Source organism: Beta vulgaris, chromosome 6 (assembly GCF_026745355.1).
Source record: "Beta vulgaris subsp. vulgaris cultivar EL10 chromosome 6, EL10.2, whole genome shotgun sequence".
Lineage (NCBI taxonomy): Eukaryota > Viridiplantae > Streptophyta > Magnoliopsida > Caryophyllales > Amaranthaceae > Beta > Beta vulgaris.
In genome coordinates this window covers 19,501,788-19,520,865 of record NC_079207.1, presented here as the reverse complement: position 1 = coordinate 19,520,865, position 19,078 = coordinate 19,501,788, and the positions used below count along the sequence as shown (strand labels likewise).

General features: G+C 35.6%; 1 protein-coding gene across 2 annotated transcripts; it reads right to left on the bottom strand.

The window, feature by feature from the left end:
- Positions 1-416: 416 nt before the first annotated feature.
- Positions 417-16,068, bottom strand: LOC104896109 (kinesin-like protein KIN-14E). Of its 2 annotated transcripts, XM_010682809.4 has the most exons (24): positions 15,717-16,067; positions 14,842-15,053; positions 13,896-13,968; positions 13,608-13,739; positions 13,296-13,534; positions 12,867-13,194; positions 12,002-12,101; positions 11,733-11,914; positions 11,522-11,637; positions 11,280-11,382; positions 6,137-6,289; positions 5,895-6,041; positions 5,591-5,815; positions 4,596-4,760; positions 4,408-4,512; positions 4,187-4,327; positions 3,906-4,100; positions 3,642-3,768; positions 3,319-3,521; positions 2,830-3,012; positions 2,601-2,696; positions 2,115-2,312; positions 1,695-1,966; positions 417-1,149 (listed from the first exon to the last, which is right to left on the bottom strand). In XM_010682809.4, exons 2-24 carry the CDS (start codon positions 14,985-14,987, stop codon positions 954-956), a joined length of 3,825 nt encoding a protein of 1,274 aa, XP_010681111.2. In that variant the 5' UTR covers positions 14,988-15,053; positions 15,717-16,067; the 3' UTR covers positions 417-953. The 2 variants fall into 2 exon arrangements, with proteins under 2 accessions (XP_010681111.2, XP_048503616.1); XM_048647659.2 differs by lacking the exon at positions 2,830-3,012 and having other exon boundaries at positions 15,717-16,068.
- Between the last annotated feature and the right edge of the window lie 3,010 nt (positions 16,069-19,078).

The following is a 19,078-nucleotide window of genomic DNA, read 5'->3' as shown; positions in this document are numbered from 1 at the left end:
GATAGCCCCAGTAAATCTATCCTATGTTGAACTTTTAAGAGTTTCTTTTTAACAGCAAAAATTATTAAAATACGATCTAATTTTAATATAAAAGTAGACCTAGTTACTAAATGTAATAAACTAGTCATTGAAAGAAATTAACCTACTCACTATTGTATTAATTCTCTTTTTAATATTGAGTTTATCATTACCTAAATTTAATTTAATAGTAAACGATTTCTTACAAGACAAACTCTTTTAACAGAGGGTACAAATAGAGTAAAGTGCTGGCTTACTTAATAAGTTTAGCTTCATGTATGCTTTCGTACACATTTGAATTTGGATTAACTTGTGATTTTGTAACATTCAGGACTCCAATAATAATTTTTTAAGAAAATAAAAATGCTAAACGAATGACTTCCTAACAAACCAAAAGATGAAGATTGGAAATTGACCACATTGTATTATCCTCCGTACCAAGAATATTTACAAAGAACCTATTATCTTTGCGCTTAAAGATTTTAATATCGGGATCATCAGTACATATTAGCTATCCCTTCAAAAGGGCAATGAAAATCTTCTTAGAGTTAGAAAGGAATTAGACAAACAAGAACCTTGGTTTGTCAACTGTAAACTAAGTTTCTAATCTTCCTAACTGTGTAACACAAATTAATCTAATCATTTTCAAGGATTATAGTACAAAATAAAGATTTATAGAACTTTTTAAAAGAAAAAAGAATATACACATATTTCATATTTTCTGCCTATACAATCTAATCAACATCCCCATAACCACCATAGCCCTGCAAGTGGAAAAGATTGAAACCTCGTGCAAGATGGTTCAAGGGCATTGTGGATCAACTACATCCTAAACCATCACAAAAAAAGACGAAACCTGGGGAACTCCCAAAGCATAGTCGAGGTATCTTCAGGTCATGAAAATTGAACCTTCTTCTTCGAGCTAAATGTACGACTTACATGGAGTGACGGCCATCTGTTTTATCTTTCTGAGGAGGCCTTTCATCTTGTATCTCCTCAAGGTCTTCATCATCACCTCTTCTACCTGCTTGTTCCTTCCAATAAGCAACAAGCTTTTTCAATCTCGCAACTTCTTTTGAGGAAACATTTTTGTTTGGATCATTTATGATGGATCGAACTCTTGATGCATACCTGGAATTAAAGAGAGAAAGAAAGAGTGGTCAGAGTTATCAAGGAGAAGTCACATTAAGCAATAAAAATTGATTGATGCCAAAACAAAAATATCAGAAGAATAGACAAATCTATCACCACTCCAAGAACACTAACAATTTGTTTGGTCGGCACTAACAAATAGTGAGAATGACAATGAATTATATGTCATTGTAATATAAGTCTCGTGTCGATGTACATGGTAATCAGCCGTGCTTGTCCATTCTTGTATACCTCTTAATCTTCACAAAGTTCCATTAACATCCATTACCATGTTTAGATACGGCATCAAGTGGTAATGAAAATTTATGAAGAAAGATACATGTTTGGGGATGAAATTTAAGGGATGAAGTTTCATTACCATGGGCATAGGCATAATATTTTCTTTGAGGAAATTACATGTAAATCTATTATCATTACCAGCTACCAAACAGGTCGTAAGAGTATTTCTTAGTAATCATGTGATTCAAAAGAAAATAATACTCTGACGAGGCATGAACATAGCACACAAGGATGGTGAAACATACACTAAAGAGTTGTAGGTCTCATCCAAATTTGATTCAGCAGGAGACACATTAACGAACATCAGTGTTTTAGCATTGCCACCAAGGGAATCACTCATCAACATTGTTAGTTTGTGATTCCTATATGGTATATGTTGTCCACCGGTTGATAATGCACTAATTACATCTCCAAGAGCCGAAAGTGACTTGTTGATGCTTTGCGCTTCCTTTAATTGATTGCCTGCAGATCCTGACTTCTTCACTCGTTCAGAGCCAGCAAGATCAACAAAACTTAACTGCAAATGTCGCACAAAGAAATTAAGATATAATACCAGAAAAATGCAATAATAAGTATACATTCAGATAGTTCACTTCAAATTAAAAAATAATTTACTTGCATTATTGCTATATAATCCATATGAACGGCTTATATGATGGGAATACCTTTCCTCTAGCTACAGATTGTGTTTGAAGATTAGTACTTTCAATAACAATTGAAAGTATTAAATGAGATCTTGAACTTTGCTCATTCATTTGTGTCCCTGATATATGCCTTTGTTCGGATCCTTTCTGAATTATACATTTCAACTCCTCAAATGTGGAGACATGTACTATTGACGCGTTTTCAACAGTTACCATCCCCTGACACCAAGGTCAAAACCATCAGTATAATGCACGACGATAATGTTCGTACATTTAGGTCCTAAAAGTGCATAATTCAAGTCACAAACTCGCCATGCATTATCAAAAAAAAAAAAAAAACAGTAGTATTGATGAGATCAGGATCCCAAATTAAAATTTACATACATAGCATATACTTCATATATATAAAGATTAGATTTTAAAATAAAATAAAAAGCAAAGGCTACAAAAGTAACAAAAAAAAATTAGCGAACCAACAATAAATGCAGTTTCTTCTAACAAATTAACCTTTGAATCTTTCTTGATGTCTAGTTTCAACCGCTTTGCATTTTTTGGTAATAGGAGGTCCATTAACGTATCTTGATATAGCTCCAACATATAGGCCTGCGAGATGTTTTCAAACATCAGTAATGGTTGAAATTATTTTTGACACTGTTCTACAAATATATTGAACAATGCAATGTGATCAAAATTCAAAAGAGATTAATTACATAATAAGTTCATCAAAAGTGGCTACCTTCAATGAAAATGAAAACTTTTTGTTGTCTCTTTTCAAAACCTTGAAAAGTTCTGAAGTGGCACGTGGGGTAAGTCCAGGTTCACTTTCTGTTCCGTAAATGGTATACGTCTTTCCGGAACCAGTTTGACCATAAGCAAATATGCAAACATTGTATCCGTCCACAGCAGATTGAACTAAATACTGCATGAAAATAAAACACATGCAGTTGACAGCATATGCACAAGTTAACTAATAGGCTACAGAAATCTGAGATTATATGAATTCACTCTTTCAATTTTTTATTTTTTTTATAAGAGTACAAAGAGGAAATCCTTCTCTCAAGGTCTTTTCCTAATTTATCAAAAATAAACAAAATTTAAGAAATTCATTAGGAAAGATTTAAAAAATGTGGGGATAAAATTTGTGATCAGAATATATGATGAATTTGGGCCACCCAAAAATAGATGCAAATAACATGGACAGGTTCATTAAGTAATCAGAACTTGCCTTTGTATCCTCAAAAACATCTTCTTGGGTTGCACTTCCATCAAATACATGATCATAGATATGTTGCTTAGCCCTTTCATCTTTCCATGGATGTTCAACTGTAAACTCGTCAGCACTTATAACAATGTTCTTTTCGTTATCAGTCTTTTCTTTGGCACTTAGAGGTCTAACACGACAATAGACTCTAATTTTGCCTTTCATGTCTGCAACACAAAGAAAATGACATATCAATACATAAAACAGCACTTTTTGATCAACATGATAGCTCCTAAATTCTATCTACAGTGTAAGTGATGTTTCCTATCTAAGATAAAGTAATAAACCTTCTATCATGTTAAAATATCTCTTCCTTAATGCCTGTTCTTCCTTGTATAGCCCTTCCAACTCAGCCAGCTGCGCAGCTTGCAGCTTCAGGATTGCTGCAGTTTGTTCATTCTTTCTATCCACATCCTGGAACCGAGCAAGGATATATATTAACAGCACTGTATTTCATACAAATGAGAAAGATCTGTGGCACTGCTTAAGTGGGAGAATACTATAAACATGTAGAGTAACTATTCAATATTTCAAGAATTTTTTATACATACTGCTTTCATTTCCCTTAGTTCTTCTAGCTCCTTCAGACTATTCTGTAATGCAGACAAATCTGACTCCTTAGCAACAAGCTTTGACTCAGAGATCTCAAGCTCATGTCTCACCCCCTCCAGCCTCTTCTCAAGTTCAGAAACTCGAAGCTTCAAGGTTTGACGTTCTTTATCGAGATCTTTTCCAGCATTTTCCCTCTGAAAACCAGCACCAATATGACTTTCTATCTAATATCTAACAGATGAGTTGAAACGAAGAAGCAACACCAGAAGTGATAAGTTACCTCCTCTGCATGTTTCCTTTCAAGCCTTCGAATATTCTGTTCCAGTGAAAACTTCTCCTCTACTAATCTCTTCACTGTTTGTTCAGCGGAATGTAATTCTTCACTCCGCACTCTCAACTCATCTTGTATCTTATGTAAATCCTGCTTAAACATGATCAATCATTGACATGCAAAAAACCCAAGAAGCTAAAATGATATGCAGATCTGAGTTCCATGCTTACCTGATTATTTTCTCCAGGCAAGTCCCTCTGGTTGTTTTGCTTGGATAGTAGATCATTGACCTTTGCTAATCTCACTTCCAGGCTGTTCTTTTCCAACAATGCTGACTGAAAAGTGTAAAGTCCTAACATAAATTGAAATAAAAGGAGCCAGTTATAGCTACATGCATTAAGCCTTAAATAACACATACCTGAAGAGCAGATTCCTTTTCATCACATAAGTTGTTGAGTGTGTCATGCTCAGCCGTAATCTTTCCCAAATTTTCCCTCTCAATCTTTAAGGACTCTTTCAATGCATCCAACTCTTCTTGCAAATTCTCCTCTATCTTTTGTTTATCCTGCAACTCTCCTAACAGCTGAAATAAACAAGTACATGTATTAACCTCTGAACTAATTTCCGACCAAAGTGGGACATCCACGATAACTTCTACAGCTATAGCCGAAAAAAAGTCATTCTAGCAGGGCTACGGAAATAAACTAATATCAGGGTCCATCTCAAAAGTGTGTTTTATGCTAGTAGACTTGAACCTACTAATCCAGATAAATTACTAATCCTTTCACTTTGAGTTTGTAATTCCTAGTCAAAACAAAGCAATAGAACATTATCCTCTAAAGTTCTGACCACTCTTGCTTTTGCTTCAAATATTAAGATTGGTTCAAGGTGAATGATAGAATAATATAAAAAAGAAATCGTAAATATGAATGGAGGGTTATTCCCCCAAGTGAGGGCCAAAAGGGGGTGGGGCGTGGAATAGATGATCAAGGATCCATCAATAACCAGATCTTTCAAATATTAATCCATGTAACGGACCTTGACAATGACAATAAGATTTGGAGCATTAAAGTGCTGTAAAAAGAACAGCTGTTGTCTCAATAGAGTTGTGTTCATATTGGCTTTCAGCTTTAAATTATAATGATTGAAACAATTAAATGAGTCGAAGTTCTTTATTTGTTATGGAGCAGCCTAATTACAGTTGCAAGGACAGGAATTTGGTAATATAGCTCTATGTCACTCACTACACCTCACAAGATAAGATAAAGTGCCTAGTCCGATGACCTCCTAAATGAAATCTTTGAAGTTGGAAACATGAAACAAAATGAATTCAGTAATTATGCAGTAAAGCATCTATCCTGGGATCCGTATTCAATAATTATGTAATAAGGCATATTTTCTGAGATCACATACTCGATCAATGTGCTTTTGAGATTCTTCAATAGCCTTGTACAAATCTTGAAGACGCTTTTCATAAACTTCTGCAGTAGGAGCAGGAGCAAGAGCAGGAGCAGGAGACTTCAAATTGTTCGGAACATCTCCATTTGTTGCATTATTGGTAGTAGCTCTTGCTTTGGAGTAGCGGCGCAACATTACATCATTTATGTGTGTCTGAAGAGCAACGCATATTTCTTCTCCCTGCATTACATTTGGAATTTAGTGCACATTTAATTGCAAAATCAAACATCATTAGCTACAAAAGAAGACAAGAGATAACCTGCTTAGTTTCAAACTGGAAGATGTGGAGAACACCAGCAACTCTCATTTTGAAAAACACAGCAGTATTACTGCTACCAAACTGCATAATATCTCTAAGTTCAGCAGAGTGCAAATACTCTTTAGGAACTGGCCGGAAAAAGTGAACCTGTAGGAGTAACAAGGATCTATTAGCGGATCTGAACTATCACAATAGATTGGCAAGAGTCAAGACCATCAGAAAAGTATTCTTCAAGGACAGACCCCACGCTTGTTAATTCCCAGAATGACCTTCCCAGGAAGAAGGCCAATGGGATCATCAATCTTGCGGACGCTAAAAAAAACTGAATTGCCATAGGGAAGGAGTCTCAAGATTCTTAAAAACTGCTGCCTAGCATCTTCCTTTGTTAATTTTTCCTGTAAGAAAACAAAAAATATTTAATCTTTTGCTTTTAACATAGGACTTGCGCTGACGGAAAAAAAAAAAAAAAAAAAAAAAACTCCACAAAAGAAGTAGAATATAAGAATACTTAACTACAGCACTTTGTTAACAAACTGCCAAGATTAATCATCTAAGTTGAAATATGTAATAGATTAAATTATAACGATGTGCAAAATTAACCAGTCAGATTCCTGAAGGTAAGCAAGCTTGAAGATTTTCAACATATAGACATTACAGAAACATATACTACCTCAGGTTTTTTTAGATGCAACATTTGATTGTTTTAATCCACCCACCAAAAAGGCAAATCTTGCATCTAAAATAGCATAACCCCGACATTTTCACCCTTATCGCGAATAACCCTGAACTTGTATTTTGTCGTTAAACCTGAAGGAATAACTAATGGCGTTGTCTATTTTTAAACAAAAATAATTACTGCTTTTCTAAAATAAGAAAAAACCTCATGTTTTTCTCTCTTGTTCTTCAATTCTCACTCTTCTCAAGCACTCAATTGCTCAAATAACACAGGAAGTATATATATGGGATATTAATTAAATAACCCCGACATTTTTACCCCTATCGCAGATAACCCTGAACTTGTTTTTGTCATCAATAGTGTCCACCATTTCTCTCTCCTCGTTTTCTTACCTAAAAACTATACCAAACTAGTAATTACAACTGGAGAAGCGAAGAAGCTACACAAACTAGGGCTTTGTAACTCCATTCCGAAATCTGAAATCTATTGCATTTGGGTAAGAAATCGTAATCAAAATATGGCTCAAAGTGGCATACTAATGCCAATCTGCAGTGGCGGAGCCAGCAGGGGGGACATGGGGACAGATGTCCCCCACTTTTAAAAATAATTTCTTAAAAAAAAAACGAAAAAAAAACACATTCACAGTAGACGCGTGAATCATTTAGAAAAAAACACGCCGAAGACGCTTTGGAAGAGAGAGAAGGAAGAGAGATTGAGAGAAACCCTAAATGGGAAGCGCCGCGGCGGAGGGACGACGTCGACCGCACATTCACAGTCGTCGGAGCCGACGACGGCGAGCGGTGAGCCGGTGAGGAACGAAGTCACGAAGAGGAAGTGAGCCTGCGACGAAGTCAAGAGCGAAGAGGATTAGAGGAAGCGACGATTGCACGCTGCGACCCACGATGGACTCACGAGACGAAGCGCACCGCCACCTCCACCGCCTATGTCCATTCGCCGTCGCCGACTCGCCGACCTCCCGAAACGCCCATTTCAATTTTCTGTCAGTTTGTAAGTTTTCTTAACCTAAGCTTTAGTTTAAGTTTTTTTTTAAGGTAATATTTACAATTTACATTGTTTGGTTGTGAATTATTGAATTATGATATTTGTGAAATGTTAATTTGTGATTGTGGATTTATGGTTGTTGATTGATTTGTGGTTGGTTTGGAATTTGTTGTTAATTTGGAATTTCTTATTAGGAATAGATATGAGTTGATTTATAATTGAAATATTGAATAGTTTGGTTTGAAGAGGAATACTTTGATATGTAGTTGATTTATAAATATGGGTTGATTGTAAGACTATAAGCATTTTGGAAGTTTGAATGTAAAACATTATTTGAGTTGTATTGTTTTTTTTTTTTCTAAATTTTTTTTCGGAATACTTGACAGTCGAATTTTGTCCCCCCACTTTGAAAATCCTGGCTCCGCCACTGCCAATCTGGATCAAAATAGTACAAAGTTGCTCAATCTCATAGTTCTTCAGCAAACCGATCCTTCCATTGAGGAGATTCTCATTACTAAAAAACGAACTAAATTACCTTTCAAAGTCTAGATCAGGAAACTTTTGTCATTTCTAGTGAAGGACCCTAAAATTCTTTGACAAAAATGAAGCTTGAAAGTGAACAACTAAAGTTTGGGTCACTTGGAAGAAGAAAGAGAAAGAGAAAATGTGTGGTTCCGGTTGGTGGGTGGTGGTTCCGGTTGGTGGGTGGTGGTTATGGGCTGGGTGGAGTTCTCAGCGTGTTGTTAGCTTATTGTGGCCAACTTTGAGGGGCTTTTTTTCTGTCATCATAATCATCAATTCATCATCATCATGGTATGAATATATGATGGTCTAATCTTAGATCTTTTATGTGCTTTTAAAGAAAGAGAGTATTTAATCTGGTGGTGCTTATTGAATGAATATGTTCTTTGGTTTTTTTCTGAATTGAAGAACAAGAGAGAGACACATGGTTTGGGTTTTTTAAAAATTATTAATTATTTAACGCCGATAGCTATCCCGTAAAGTTGAATGACATAATACAACTTCAGGGTGAAAATGTAAGGGTTATTTGGGAAAAACGGGTATACATCAAGGTCATATGAGATAATTTCCACATATTATATATATATATATATATATATACACACACACACACACACACACAAATATATTAAAAGGCGTGCATAAACAAGAAACTGTGCCACGTGGCGCTCTTCCTAGGGAGTTTTAGTTCATGAAATCCTTGTACAATAAAAAAAATTTAGAAATTGCATAGTATAGGGTTTGATCCCGAGACCTCAAGTACATACACTAAAGTCTTAACCTGGAAACTAAGTTGTATTTAGTGTTATTATCATAAAGTATTATATTAACGGTTATTTCACCAAATACCCCCGACAAATCGCGAAATTCACAATATACCCTGAATATTTCAGAAATGCACCATATACCCCTGACTATTCGAAAACGTGCACCAGATTCCCTTTTTCTAACTGCCGTTAACTCACCGTTAGCATTATTTACAATTTTGCCATCATTAAACCCTAACCCTAATTCTAATCTAACCCTAATCCTAATTCTAATCTAACCTTAACCCCTTCTCCTTACCCTTACCCTAACCCCTTGGCAGCCCCCACCCCCTCCCCTCCACCCCACCCTATCCCCCACCCCTCCCCCTCCCCGGCCCCACCGCCCCACAGCACCGCTCCCCCTCCCCCACCGCCGCAACGCCGCTCCCCTCCCCCTCTCCTCCACCGGCCCCCCCTCCACCGGTCCCTCTCCCCCTCCAACTGCTGCCGGAAATTCGTGTGTTCCCTCCCCTCCAACTGCTGCCGGAATTCGAGTCCCCCCCCCTCAAACTGGTGCCGGAAATTCATGTGTCCCCCTCTCCCTCCAACTGCTGCCGGAATTCGAGTCCCCCCCAAACTGGTGCCGGAAATTCGCGTGTCCCTCTCCCCCTCCAACTGGTGCCGGAAATTCGCGAGTCCCCCCTCCAACTGGTGCCGGAAATTCGATTCCCCCCCAACCGCTGCCGGAAATTCGATTCCCCTTCGAATTCGAAATAGAGAGGGTCTACGGTGGCAGGGGAGGGGGTGGGGGCTGCGCTGGGTTAGAGGGGACGGGGATGGGGTGGCGGCGACGGTGGCAAGGGAGGGGGTGGGGTCTGCGCTGGGTTAGAGGGGAGGGGGAGGGGGAGGGGGAGGGGGAGGGGGTAGGAGGTGGGTTAGGGTTAGGGTTAAGGATTAGGGTTCGAGATTAGGGTTAGATTTTAGGGTTAGGGTTTTATGATGGCAAACTTGTAAATAATGCTAACGATGAGTTAACGGCAGTTAGAAAAGGGGTATCTGGTGCACGTTTTCGAATAGTCAGGGGTATATGGTGCATTTCTGAAACATTGAGGGTATATTGTGAATTTCGCGATTTGTCGGGGGTATTTGGTGAAATAACCGTTATATTAATAAATGAATTTTTTTCTTACCCGGGGCATAGCCCGGGCCTAAAAACTAGTTTATCATAAAAGGGAAGGGGGAGAGAGTTGTATTCACCTAAAAAGACTATAATGCCCTATCATTACTTTGTTTCTGAACAAATCACATTAGTTTCAATTAATATATTAAATATGTCATTTAATGCTAATGTCAAAGTGGATTGCGAAAGGAAATTTGTCATATGAAAAAAAGGAAACTTAATTACCACTGATTTGTGTACTTAAATTTCAATCATAATTGAAAGAACATACATATAGAATTTTCTGTCATTAATCAAAGAAACTCATCTCTACATGTACTCCCTCCGTTTCCTAAAGATCTTCCTTGCTACTGTTCCTACAGATACCAAGGAGGATCCACTTGTGTGGGGTGTGGGGTAGGTAAAGTAGGAGAGAGAAAGGGGCTAAGATAAATAAACAAATAAAAAGGGGTTAGAATAGGAGAGAGAAAGGGAGTAAAATTGAATTAATAATGTAATGGTGGACCATAGGATGGGACATGAGAGGGTAAAAAGGGGAAAACAAATTCCAAATAAGGAATAAATTAAAAGAGGGAAGATCTTTTGGAAACGCATTTAAACGGAAAGAGGAAAGATCTTTAGGAAACGGAGGGAGTATCACACATCAAACAACGATCAAGTACTTTCAACTCAAGTTACAATGTCAAGAACAATAACAGATTAAAAAATGTTCTATAATTGTTATTGTACACTTCTATGTACTTAATTGGTTTGAAGTAAATTACTTAATAAAATATTAGATTTTTTTATAAAGAAATTAAAACGACGAAATATCAATCAATTACTTGATAATAACATAATCCAAAAAAACAAGACAACTATTAATCATATTATAATTTCTAGCAAATAACTCATAAATCACATAGTTTCAAGCAAATTATATATATATATCAATAATCTCTAACAAACTCAATTTATTAATATAATGAATTTTAAAAAAATCCACCTAACACATGAAATTATTTGTACAAACACGTTTAACAAGTAAATTGAAATTGATTTCGATCTTAACATGAAATACGCATCGCGTGCACATATGCCTAGTATGTATGTATATATATCCAAGCCAAACGGAAGAGACTTTGTTGTGATATTAGAAATAATTTCAAACCATATTGGCCAACAACCTTTTCTTGCCTTAGTTAGATGGGGTTTAAGTTCACATGCCACTTACTCTTCAATCTCTCTCAGAAAGTGAATTTCATAGTTCCAAATCTTACCATCAAGTGATATCGAGAAATAATGTCCACCTCCCAGTCCTGCTTTGCACGAGTAATTGCAATTTGTCTTGGTAAGAATCTCTCTAAAAGTGAAGTCCAATCACTGCATGTACACCCACCAAACCATCAAATCTTGTAAAAATTTAAGAACCTTTTCATCCTCAGAAAAATCATCAAACAGTACTTGAAGCATAATTTTGGTTTAGGGCCTTGGCATATGTCCCCAAGCAAGATTTACTCACGTGCACGACTCCGGCTGGCTGACAAATCCAATCTCAACCAAGATCTGCAGTGCAGACAATTGTGCAGCATCATCCCTTCCAACAGGGTAATTACCCTGTATATAATCATGTTGCAGCTGCCAAAAAAAACATTCTATAAGTTCTCCAAGTACGACCTTTCATAACCATTTAAAAGAAATTTGACAGATATAGAAACACACAAACCACATACTTGAACATATGACAGCTGCACAAACATTGGGTCAGTAACAGCTTCATCTGCCTCCCGAAACAGCTTCTTTTTGAATACCAGTTTACAATGCAAAATTTCACCTCTGCTACGCTCCTTTGCTGATTTGAACTCAGCAAGCAGATCGCCTATGTATTTGTTTTCATCTAAACCAATATACTCCTCTATGGGACAACAAAAGGTAATACAAGATCAGCATGTAAATAGAAAATATATCATGCAATACCATCACAAACATTAGAATTGCATACCCGTTCCAGCATCACTTGATTTAGAACCTGCAACAACTTTGCGGAATTCAAACAAACTGAAGCTAGAATATGCAGAGAGCTTGATGATTCCGGCAAGTTCCTGGGGATAATAGGGATAAATTTAGTAACAGCAACATTCATAAACTACTAAAAATTTGAAATTCGCATATCCTAACAAATAGAAATATAAAATAAAATCTAAGAGCAGTTCTTCAGTCTTCACCTAGTATTATGAAACAAACTGGAGAGCCAATCCCCTTAGGTGCCCAACTAACACATAGGTGTAGTTAGCTTTTGCCACCAACCTAAGTTGGTCCCCAAGGAATGCCATCAAAGTTCATCCCTTTTTTTTGGGGGGGGGGGGGGGGGAGACTCTGTCAATATATAGCATATACATAGGATTTTACGATTCTAAATTCAATCCTACACCTCTCTGGGATACCCAATCAATCCTAAAAGCCATGAGAAGCAAAAGGAACCACTATATAATTCTTTGCACTACAAGAGATACCATTTACGCCTTCCATCCCTTAAAAGATTGCCCCCTGGCCCCTTTCCCAGTTTGTTACTTCATTAAGATTTACTTATGTGGGTAGTAGAGAGAGATTGCAGGGACCATATCACCTAAATAGGAAATGGGGCAAGCTTTTAGGGACAGAGGGAGTAGCAATAAGTACAAGAGACCAACAGTGAAATATCTCATATATGCAACTCATGAGCAAGAAAGAAACTTCCGAGTTTCAATACTAAACACAGGAGAGCATTATATTAGAGAAAGCCGGTCTTTATTCTCTCCCAAGTATTCTACTTTGAATTTACATTGATAAGTTATAATCTATATGGTGCAGTGACTTTCTAGGCATACCTCAACTGCATCTGCTACAGTGGTCGACATGTCATAGGTAATTTCTTCAAACGTTTCATCCAGAAAGAACACAATCGTTGTAAGTCTTTTTCCAGTCAAAAGAGCTTCAATCTCTTCTCGTCCAGGTATTATTTGCCTGGGGCCAGCCTTAATAGAACTCTTTAAAGCATTTAAGGTATTTTGAGCAAGCAACTGAATGTCTGGGTCTATATTGACACCACAAGCAACATTGTGGACGTATTCAGAAAGATAAGCACCGATTTCCTTGCTTGGAGGCATCGAGGATGCACATAAGTACATGAGCTCCCATGATTTGATCAGATATTGCCTGCACTCAAAGAAGAATCCAAGAAAGCATAAGTACCAAAAAAATATTGTGTACCATATGTGAGAAATTAAAAAGTGGCAATTTGGAGGACAGTTTAGCACCTGTCTGGGTTATTCCTGGTTTGCTTTGAAATTTGTACAAAAAGTTCATCCCGCAGCTCTGATCGCTTAAGGGTGTGCTTATACAGCTTTCCAACCAGTTCAATACTTTCATCTAAGCTTGTTGGTGTCACTCTATCTGAAGAATCAACTCCCATGTACTTCAAAATTGTTTGAAACAACTTTGTAGCACGAGTCACCAAATCACTATTGATTTTAAGCAAAGAAGTCGGAATCGGATCCTGTCAATTAATTGTTTGGACTGAGTTTCAGAGTTAACAGGAGATCAATATGTACTAGTAACTGGTGGATTACCTTCTGGAAACAAAGCATATCTTCAAAAGTGAACTTCTCCCTACTCTGAGGACCACAAGATTTTTTGGAAAAGAAGCCACGTTTTCCAGAAGACTGAATCTGTTTCTGCATTGCTCTTAAAAAACCCTCAACCTAAAACAACCATGTTTCACAAATTTAGAACAAAAAAATCTAGATTAAAATCCCATGTTGTAGTTATTGCATAGTAAGAGTTTTTCAGCTAATTTGAGTAAAAATAAAAACTGCAGTAGGCACATTGCAAATGTCACTTAAAGAATAATTTCTCACCTGAAATTTATTGATCAAGGGAATAGCCCCAGCAAGTTCAGCTGGAATTGACATCGACAGGGTCATTGGTGTACTGTCAATATATCGGAAAGCAAAACCCATGAGTCATTATTGAAGTCCTCATAGAGGTGCACGAAAACTCAAGAGCCCCAGATTTAGAGCAGCTGAAATCTATGTTGATCAAGCAGAAAAAAAAAATCTATGCGACTATTTCAATCATTGCAAACCAAAATAATTCAAGGTTTATGCCATACCCAAGCATATCGATGAGAGGATAACTATTATTGTAAATTGTTGATTTAGTGGCAATGCAATAGCATCACAAACTAACCAATCTATTTAAGAAAAAGTTATAACAGTTTTTGGTTCATACGTACATCAGAAAGTCAAGATTGCAAGTACATAAAGCAAACAAGCTCACAAGAACCAGAAAAGGATTCATTAAATCTCTATCCAATGTCAGATATCAAAATCACCGTTGAAACAAAATCAAGGAATATTTTGTTGTATCAAAGAACAATTGTGAGTATCAGCTAAAGAGTTACGGTTTGGAGAGTGCAAGACTCTGAAGATGAAATTTAGATAGCTTGAAAAGGATAATTGAAGCTTAATCATTTAAGCAAATAGCAAAGCCACAATTTGCTATCAGAGAGTAGCTTAGCATGAAAAAGGTGCCAACTTCCGGAGGATCTAGCCAGAAACCTAGTTATGGGAGATATAGCACTTCAGTTCTTTAGTTTGAGCAAGGAAGTGAGCATTCTCCCCAAAAGTGAGTTGAGCACACAAGGTTCATACAGCATTATCCTACATAATTGACTTTTTATTCAGGACTATAGGTGATTGGGACTTTTCTGCAAACCAGTACAAAGCCCGATGCAATGGGAAAACATTGCTACAATAATATGAAGATCAATTCATAATCTTCACTAAGCAATTAGAAACTCACGGTGGAGCAAAGTTCGAGGCACCATCACTGTCATAGTCTTCTCCATTTGAGAAGGCTCCTGAAGGGGAAGGAGATCCATTCTCATTGGCGCTCATGGAAGAGAATCTTGAACTCTGGGACATATTGGAAGTACGATCCATTGTCATTTCACAACCGAACCCCAAATATCCGGGGGCTTCACGAGCCACACCTTGCTAAAAAACCTTGCCAGCCTGCAATACATTGCACCCTAAACCCTATAAGAACAGGAGCTCAAAATGACAGAAAACCAATGGAAGCTGTAAATTATCATATTCATAGGACCAAATAGAGATCATAACTGAATAGAGAAAATGTGTAAAGTCAACTCAATCAGCAAGAAAATAACTTAGACCCAAATAGATGAGACGAATAATTATCCATATATAATAAGAAACATTTCAGAAATGATAACATTTGAGAATGTCATATGGCTGAAAATGAACCCACATCACATGCATATTAAAACTTGAAACATGTTCATGGACCACAAAACCCCAATGCCATCTCTATCAACTTGAATTATGAGTCAAAAAGAGGGTGAAAAAAAGGGCTAATGAACAAGTAGCTCAATATAAGACATTATAAATTGACAAAAGAACCTTCATGAATCAATACCCAACAAAAAGGAATAAAATTTGAAATAAAATAAAAATTGTTGCAATAAATTAAGCAATAATCTTCAACCAAAATCTAAAAATCACAACAAATCTCAAAACAAAACAAAAATGCATAACATAAAATGGAAAGAACAGATCTTTACAATGAGAAATAAATGAGAGACAGAAATTCATGTAATTGGACGAAATAATATGAAATATGTGAGAAGAAAACAGGAAAAGATAAATGGGCATTACCCAATACACAGTAAAGATTGCAGCAGGCCAGCAGCAGAAGGTTGAAGAAAAGGTTAAAGCTTTGACAAAAAGAGGAGAATGCGATTTGACAAGAAAAATAAAATGAGAGAGAAAGAGAGGAGAGAGAAAGTTGTAAAAAGAAATGATACTCACGAGAGGAGAGAGGAGAGAGGAGAAGGGAGAGATTTTGTGAATAAATTAAGTTAGGAGGGACTCCTTTTCCTTTTCTTAGCTCCTGCGCAGTATACTTGCTTGTTGGGGCAGACGGCAGAGGAGAGAGATGGATTGAGAGATTGTGGGAGGGGAGTTTGGGAGACAACATAAATTTGGGAATCTCAGGGATTTTTGTTCATTATGTTTGAATTTCATTGAGTAAAATTTGTAGTACTAAGACAATATGTAGGGTAGAGATGTCATTTTCTCAATGACTTGAAATTCACATACAAGTACTATCAATCTTTTAAATCTTCCAAAAATATGGTGATGGGTAGATCAGAGAAGTCTAAAAATATGGTAATGGATAGAGTTAAGTAAGTTTTAGAGATGTATTAATTTATCGGATAATCTGACTCTTAATTGGTGAATTGCGTACATGATTAATTTTTAACTCGTTAATAGCTAAAATGATCTGGAGGTGTTCATGTCTTTATAGAAATTGTTTACCTAGTCTAATGTCGAGTCTTAAAGATCATATCTTTGGTTTTCAGCATGATCTCACTACACATAAATGAAAATCCCTAATTGATAAATAAGATAAGTAATTTAAAAAGCGTACTTTAGATAAATTTAAATTCGAATTTGATGTATTTCATTTGGAGATACAAAAATAATACAGACCTCTAAAATTTGGGAACCTTAAACACCCCTTTCAAGTACATGTACTGACCTATACACGTCTTAGGTGAGTCCTTATATTAACATACATTAATTAATTAAGATATCAATTTTTATCTTTGAGTAACAACCTGAAATCTAAAACAAATGTTACATTCTTACAATATTATTGTAAGTTCATATTATACAAGATTATGTGATACAGGATTATGTGATGTCCTGGTAGTGGAAAGGACGCAATTTGAATTATAAAAATGATTACAATTATATCTAGATCTAAAGCATATTTTTCATATATTTTTGATAATTTTCACATCCATTGTAACCTAAAATTGGAAAATCTAAATAAAAGGAGTAACATACAATCTACAAATTTGACATTCTTTTAGCTACAATATAGTTGTCTTAGTAGTTGAAAGATATATACTACAATATCAGGGTTTCTCGAGAACACGTCAACATATTGAGGGAGACAAATGGGTAGTAGATCAAACCTTCTATTAAGGTATTATATTAAGAGATAATTTTGTATGGACTTGATTAACACTAATATCATTGTTGACCAAAGTCATAGTTTTGTATGGACTTGATTAACACTAATATCATCTTTGACCAAAGTCACACATGTGATATAGTGACCTTTTTCTATATAGTTATTTTTTACAATATAAAACTGCATTAATTTACCATTATCTAACATAGTGATAGTTATTATAATAAAAGTTATACTTTATACCATAGTAACTTTTTTCTAACATAGTAACCATTAAGTTTATGGCTATATATACTAGTATTAGGTCTATATTACTAAACAAGGATGTCTTGGCCTAGTGGTTAAGATTGAGGTGCTATGAACGATAGGTCATAGGTTCAAATCCCCCTCCCCTTCTTTATTTGCCTTCGTGGCTCATATGAATCAAAAAATTAGGTCTATACTAAATTTAGTATAGACCAAGTTCATATAAATTTTTAACTTATATTAGTGGCAAGCTAATAAAGATGAGTCTTTTTTTGTCTTTGTGGCTCATATGAATCAAAAAATTAGGTCTATACTAAATTTAGTATGGACCAAGTTCATATAATTTTTTTACTTATATTAGTGGCAAGGTAATAAAGATGAGTATTTTTTTTTATGGAAGAGACACTTTGAAAAGATCATTATGATGAAATATTAAGTTTCGCCAAGCAATCCGTTTGAAGGGACTAATCTAGTAATCTTGCTGCTGAATAAGTCATAGACATTCTTAGACCCTCCAGGTAAATAAAGCGTCACTCGGACAATTTAGAACCATCCAAACAATTATAGTTTGAACTTACAATTACAATAAGTTGGGCGATAAGCTATATTAAACTCAAATTGTATTTACCATACTAGTATTTGTTCCACGATGCCACGAGTCAGTTAGAATTATCAAGTATATTATTACTTATAAATTTTCTAATTGATTTTGTTAGTTTGTCATTTTTTTTGCCTTGTGCAAAATTTAAAAAATAGACGTTATGACATGATAATTATTTTTTAAAAACTTTCAAGTAATTGAAGAAAAATCATAACAATTCAATGAAATCGAGGTAAGAGAATGTTATAAACCTTAATAAAAATGATAGCGATCAAAAAGTTTGTCTATGTCTTTATATTTACATATAATTATAAGACTTTATTATGTTTTATTTTAAAACATTCAATATTGAAATGATAGTAATAGATTGGTGGTTAAATTCTCACATTTCATTTCAAAACTCACGCGTTCGATTCCCAACAGCTACAACTTGTTAATATTTTTAACTGATATCAGTTTGAAAAGAATGATACATCGCACATAAATTAAAAATTGTCATGTGACACCATTATTTTAATAGAAATACTGAACACCTTTTAATATATTTGTATAAATATTTAATAGTTTTAAAAAAACTAATTTTAAATTAATATAAAGGTATCAAAGAAAATCGAGGTAGGCTAAACAAATCAAAAAATACTACTATTACATGACCCATCCTTTTGGAGCAACCGAGCAAACTGCAAACCCTCATGTTAGGTGTATTAAAAATATCAATACAACATCATGATTATCCCGTTATATTGTCATGTTCTGCAACAAGGGAATTGATAAGATCATCATACATCTAACACTTTCGGGAGATCCTCTGTGCATCATCGTACATTTTCATATTCCCAATAACAAAATAAATTTTTGCTAAACGACCATATGATTGCGATCAGGGCCCTTATAAAATGCTATAATTCTCTAATACAATTGAGCAAATTTAAAAGATAATGGCGGAATGGCCCCCTTTTGTCCACCATTATAGCTAGTCCTGCGTGTATATAATCCAAACGAATATTGTTGTAGACCAAAAGCCACTTATATAACATAATGATCCTTTTTTATTATATAGTGATCTATTAAAATTTTAAGTTACAATAATCTATTATTATCTAAAATTTTAAGTTAATTGACTATATGAACAATGGTGATGAAGTGGCAGGTCCCACACAATAATACAAATCCTATCATGAAACTGTA

Coding starts and splice junctions, on each gene's coding strand:
- LOC104896109 (XM_010682809.4), bottom strand. CDS start 14,987: ATGACAATGGATCGTACTTCCAATATGTCCCAGAGTTCAAGATTCTCT. Junction 6,290..11,279: donor TTTCTCGATATCACTTGATG/GTAAGATTTGGA, acceptor GTTTTCTTACAG/GAAAAATTAACAAAGGAAGA. Junction 2,697..2,829: donor AGTTTTCATTTTCATTGAAG/GTAGCCACTTTT, acceptor AACATCTCGCAG/GCCTATATGTTGGAGCTATA.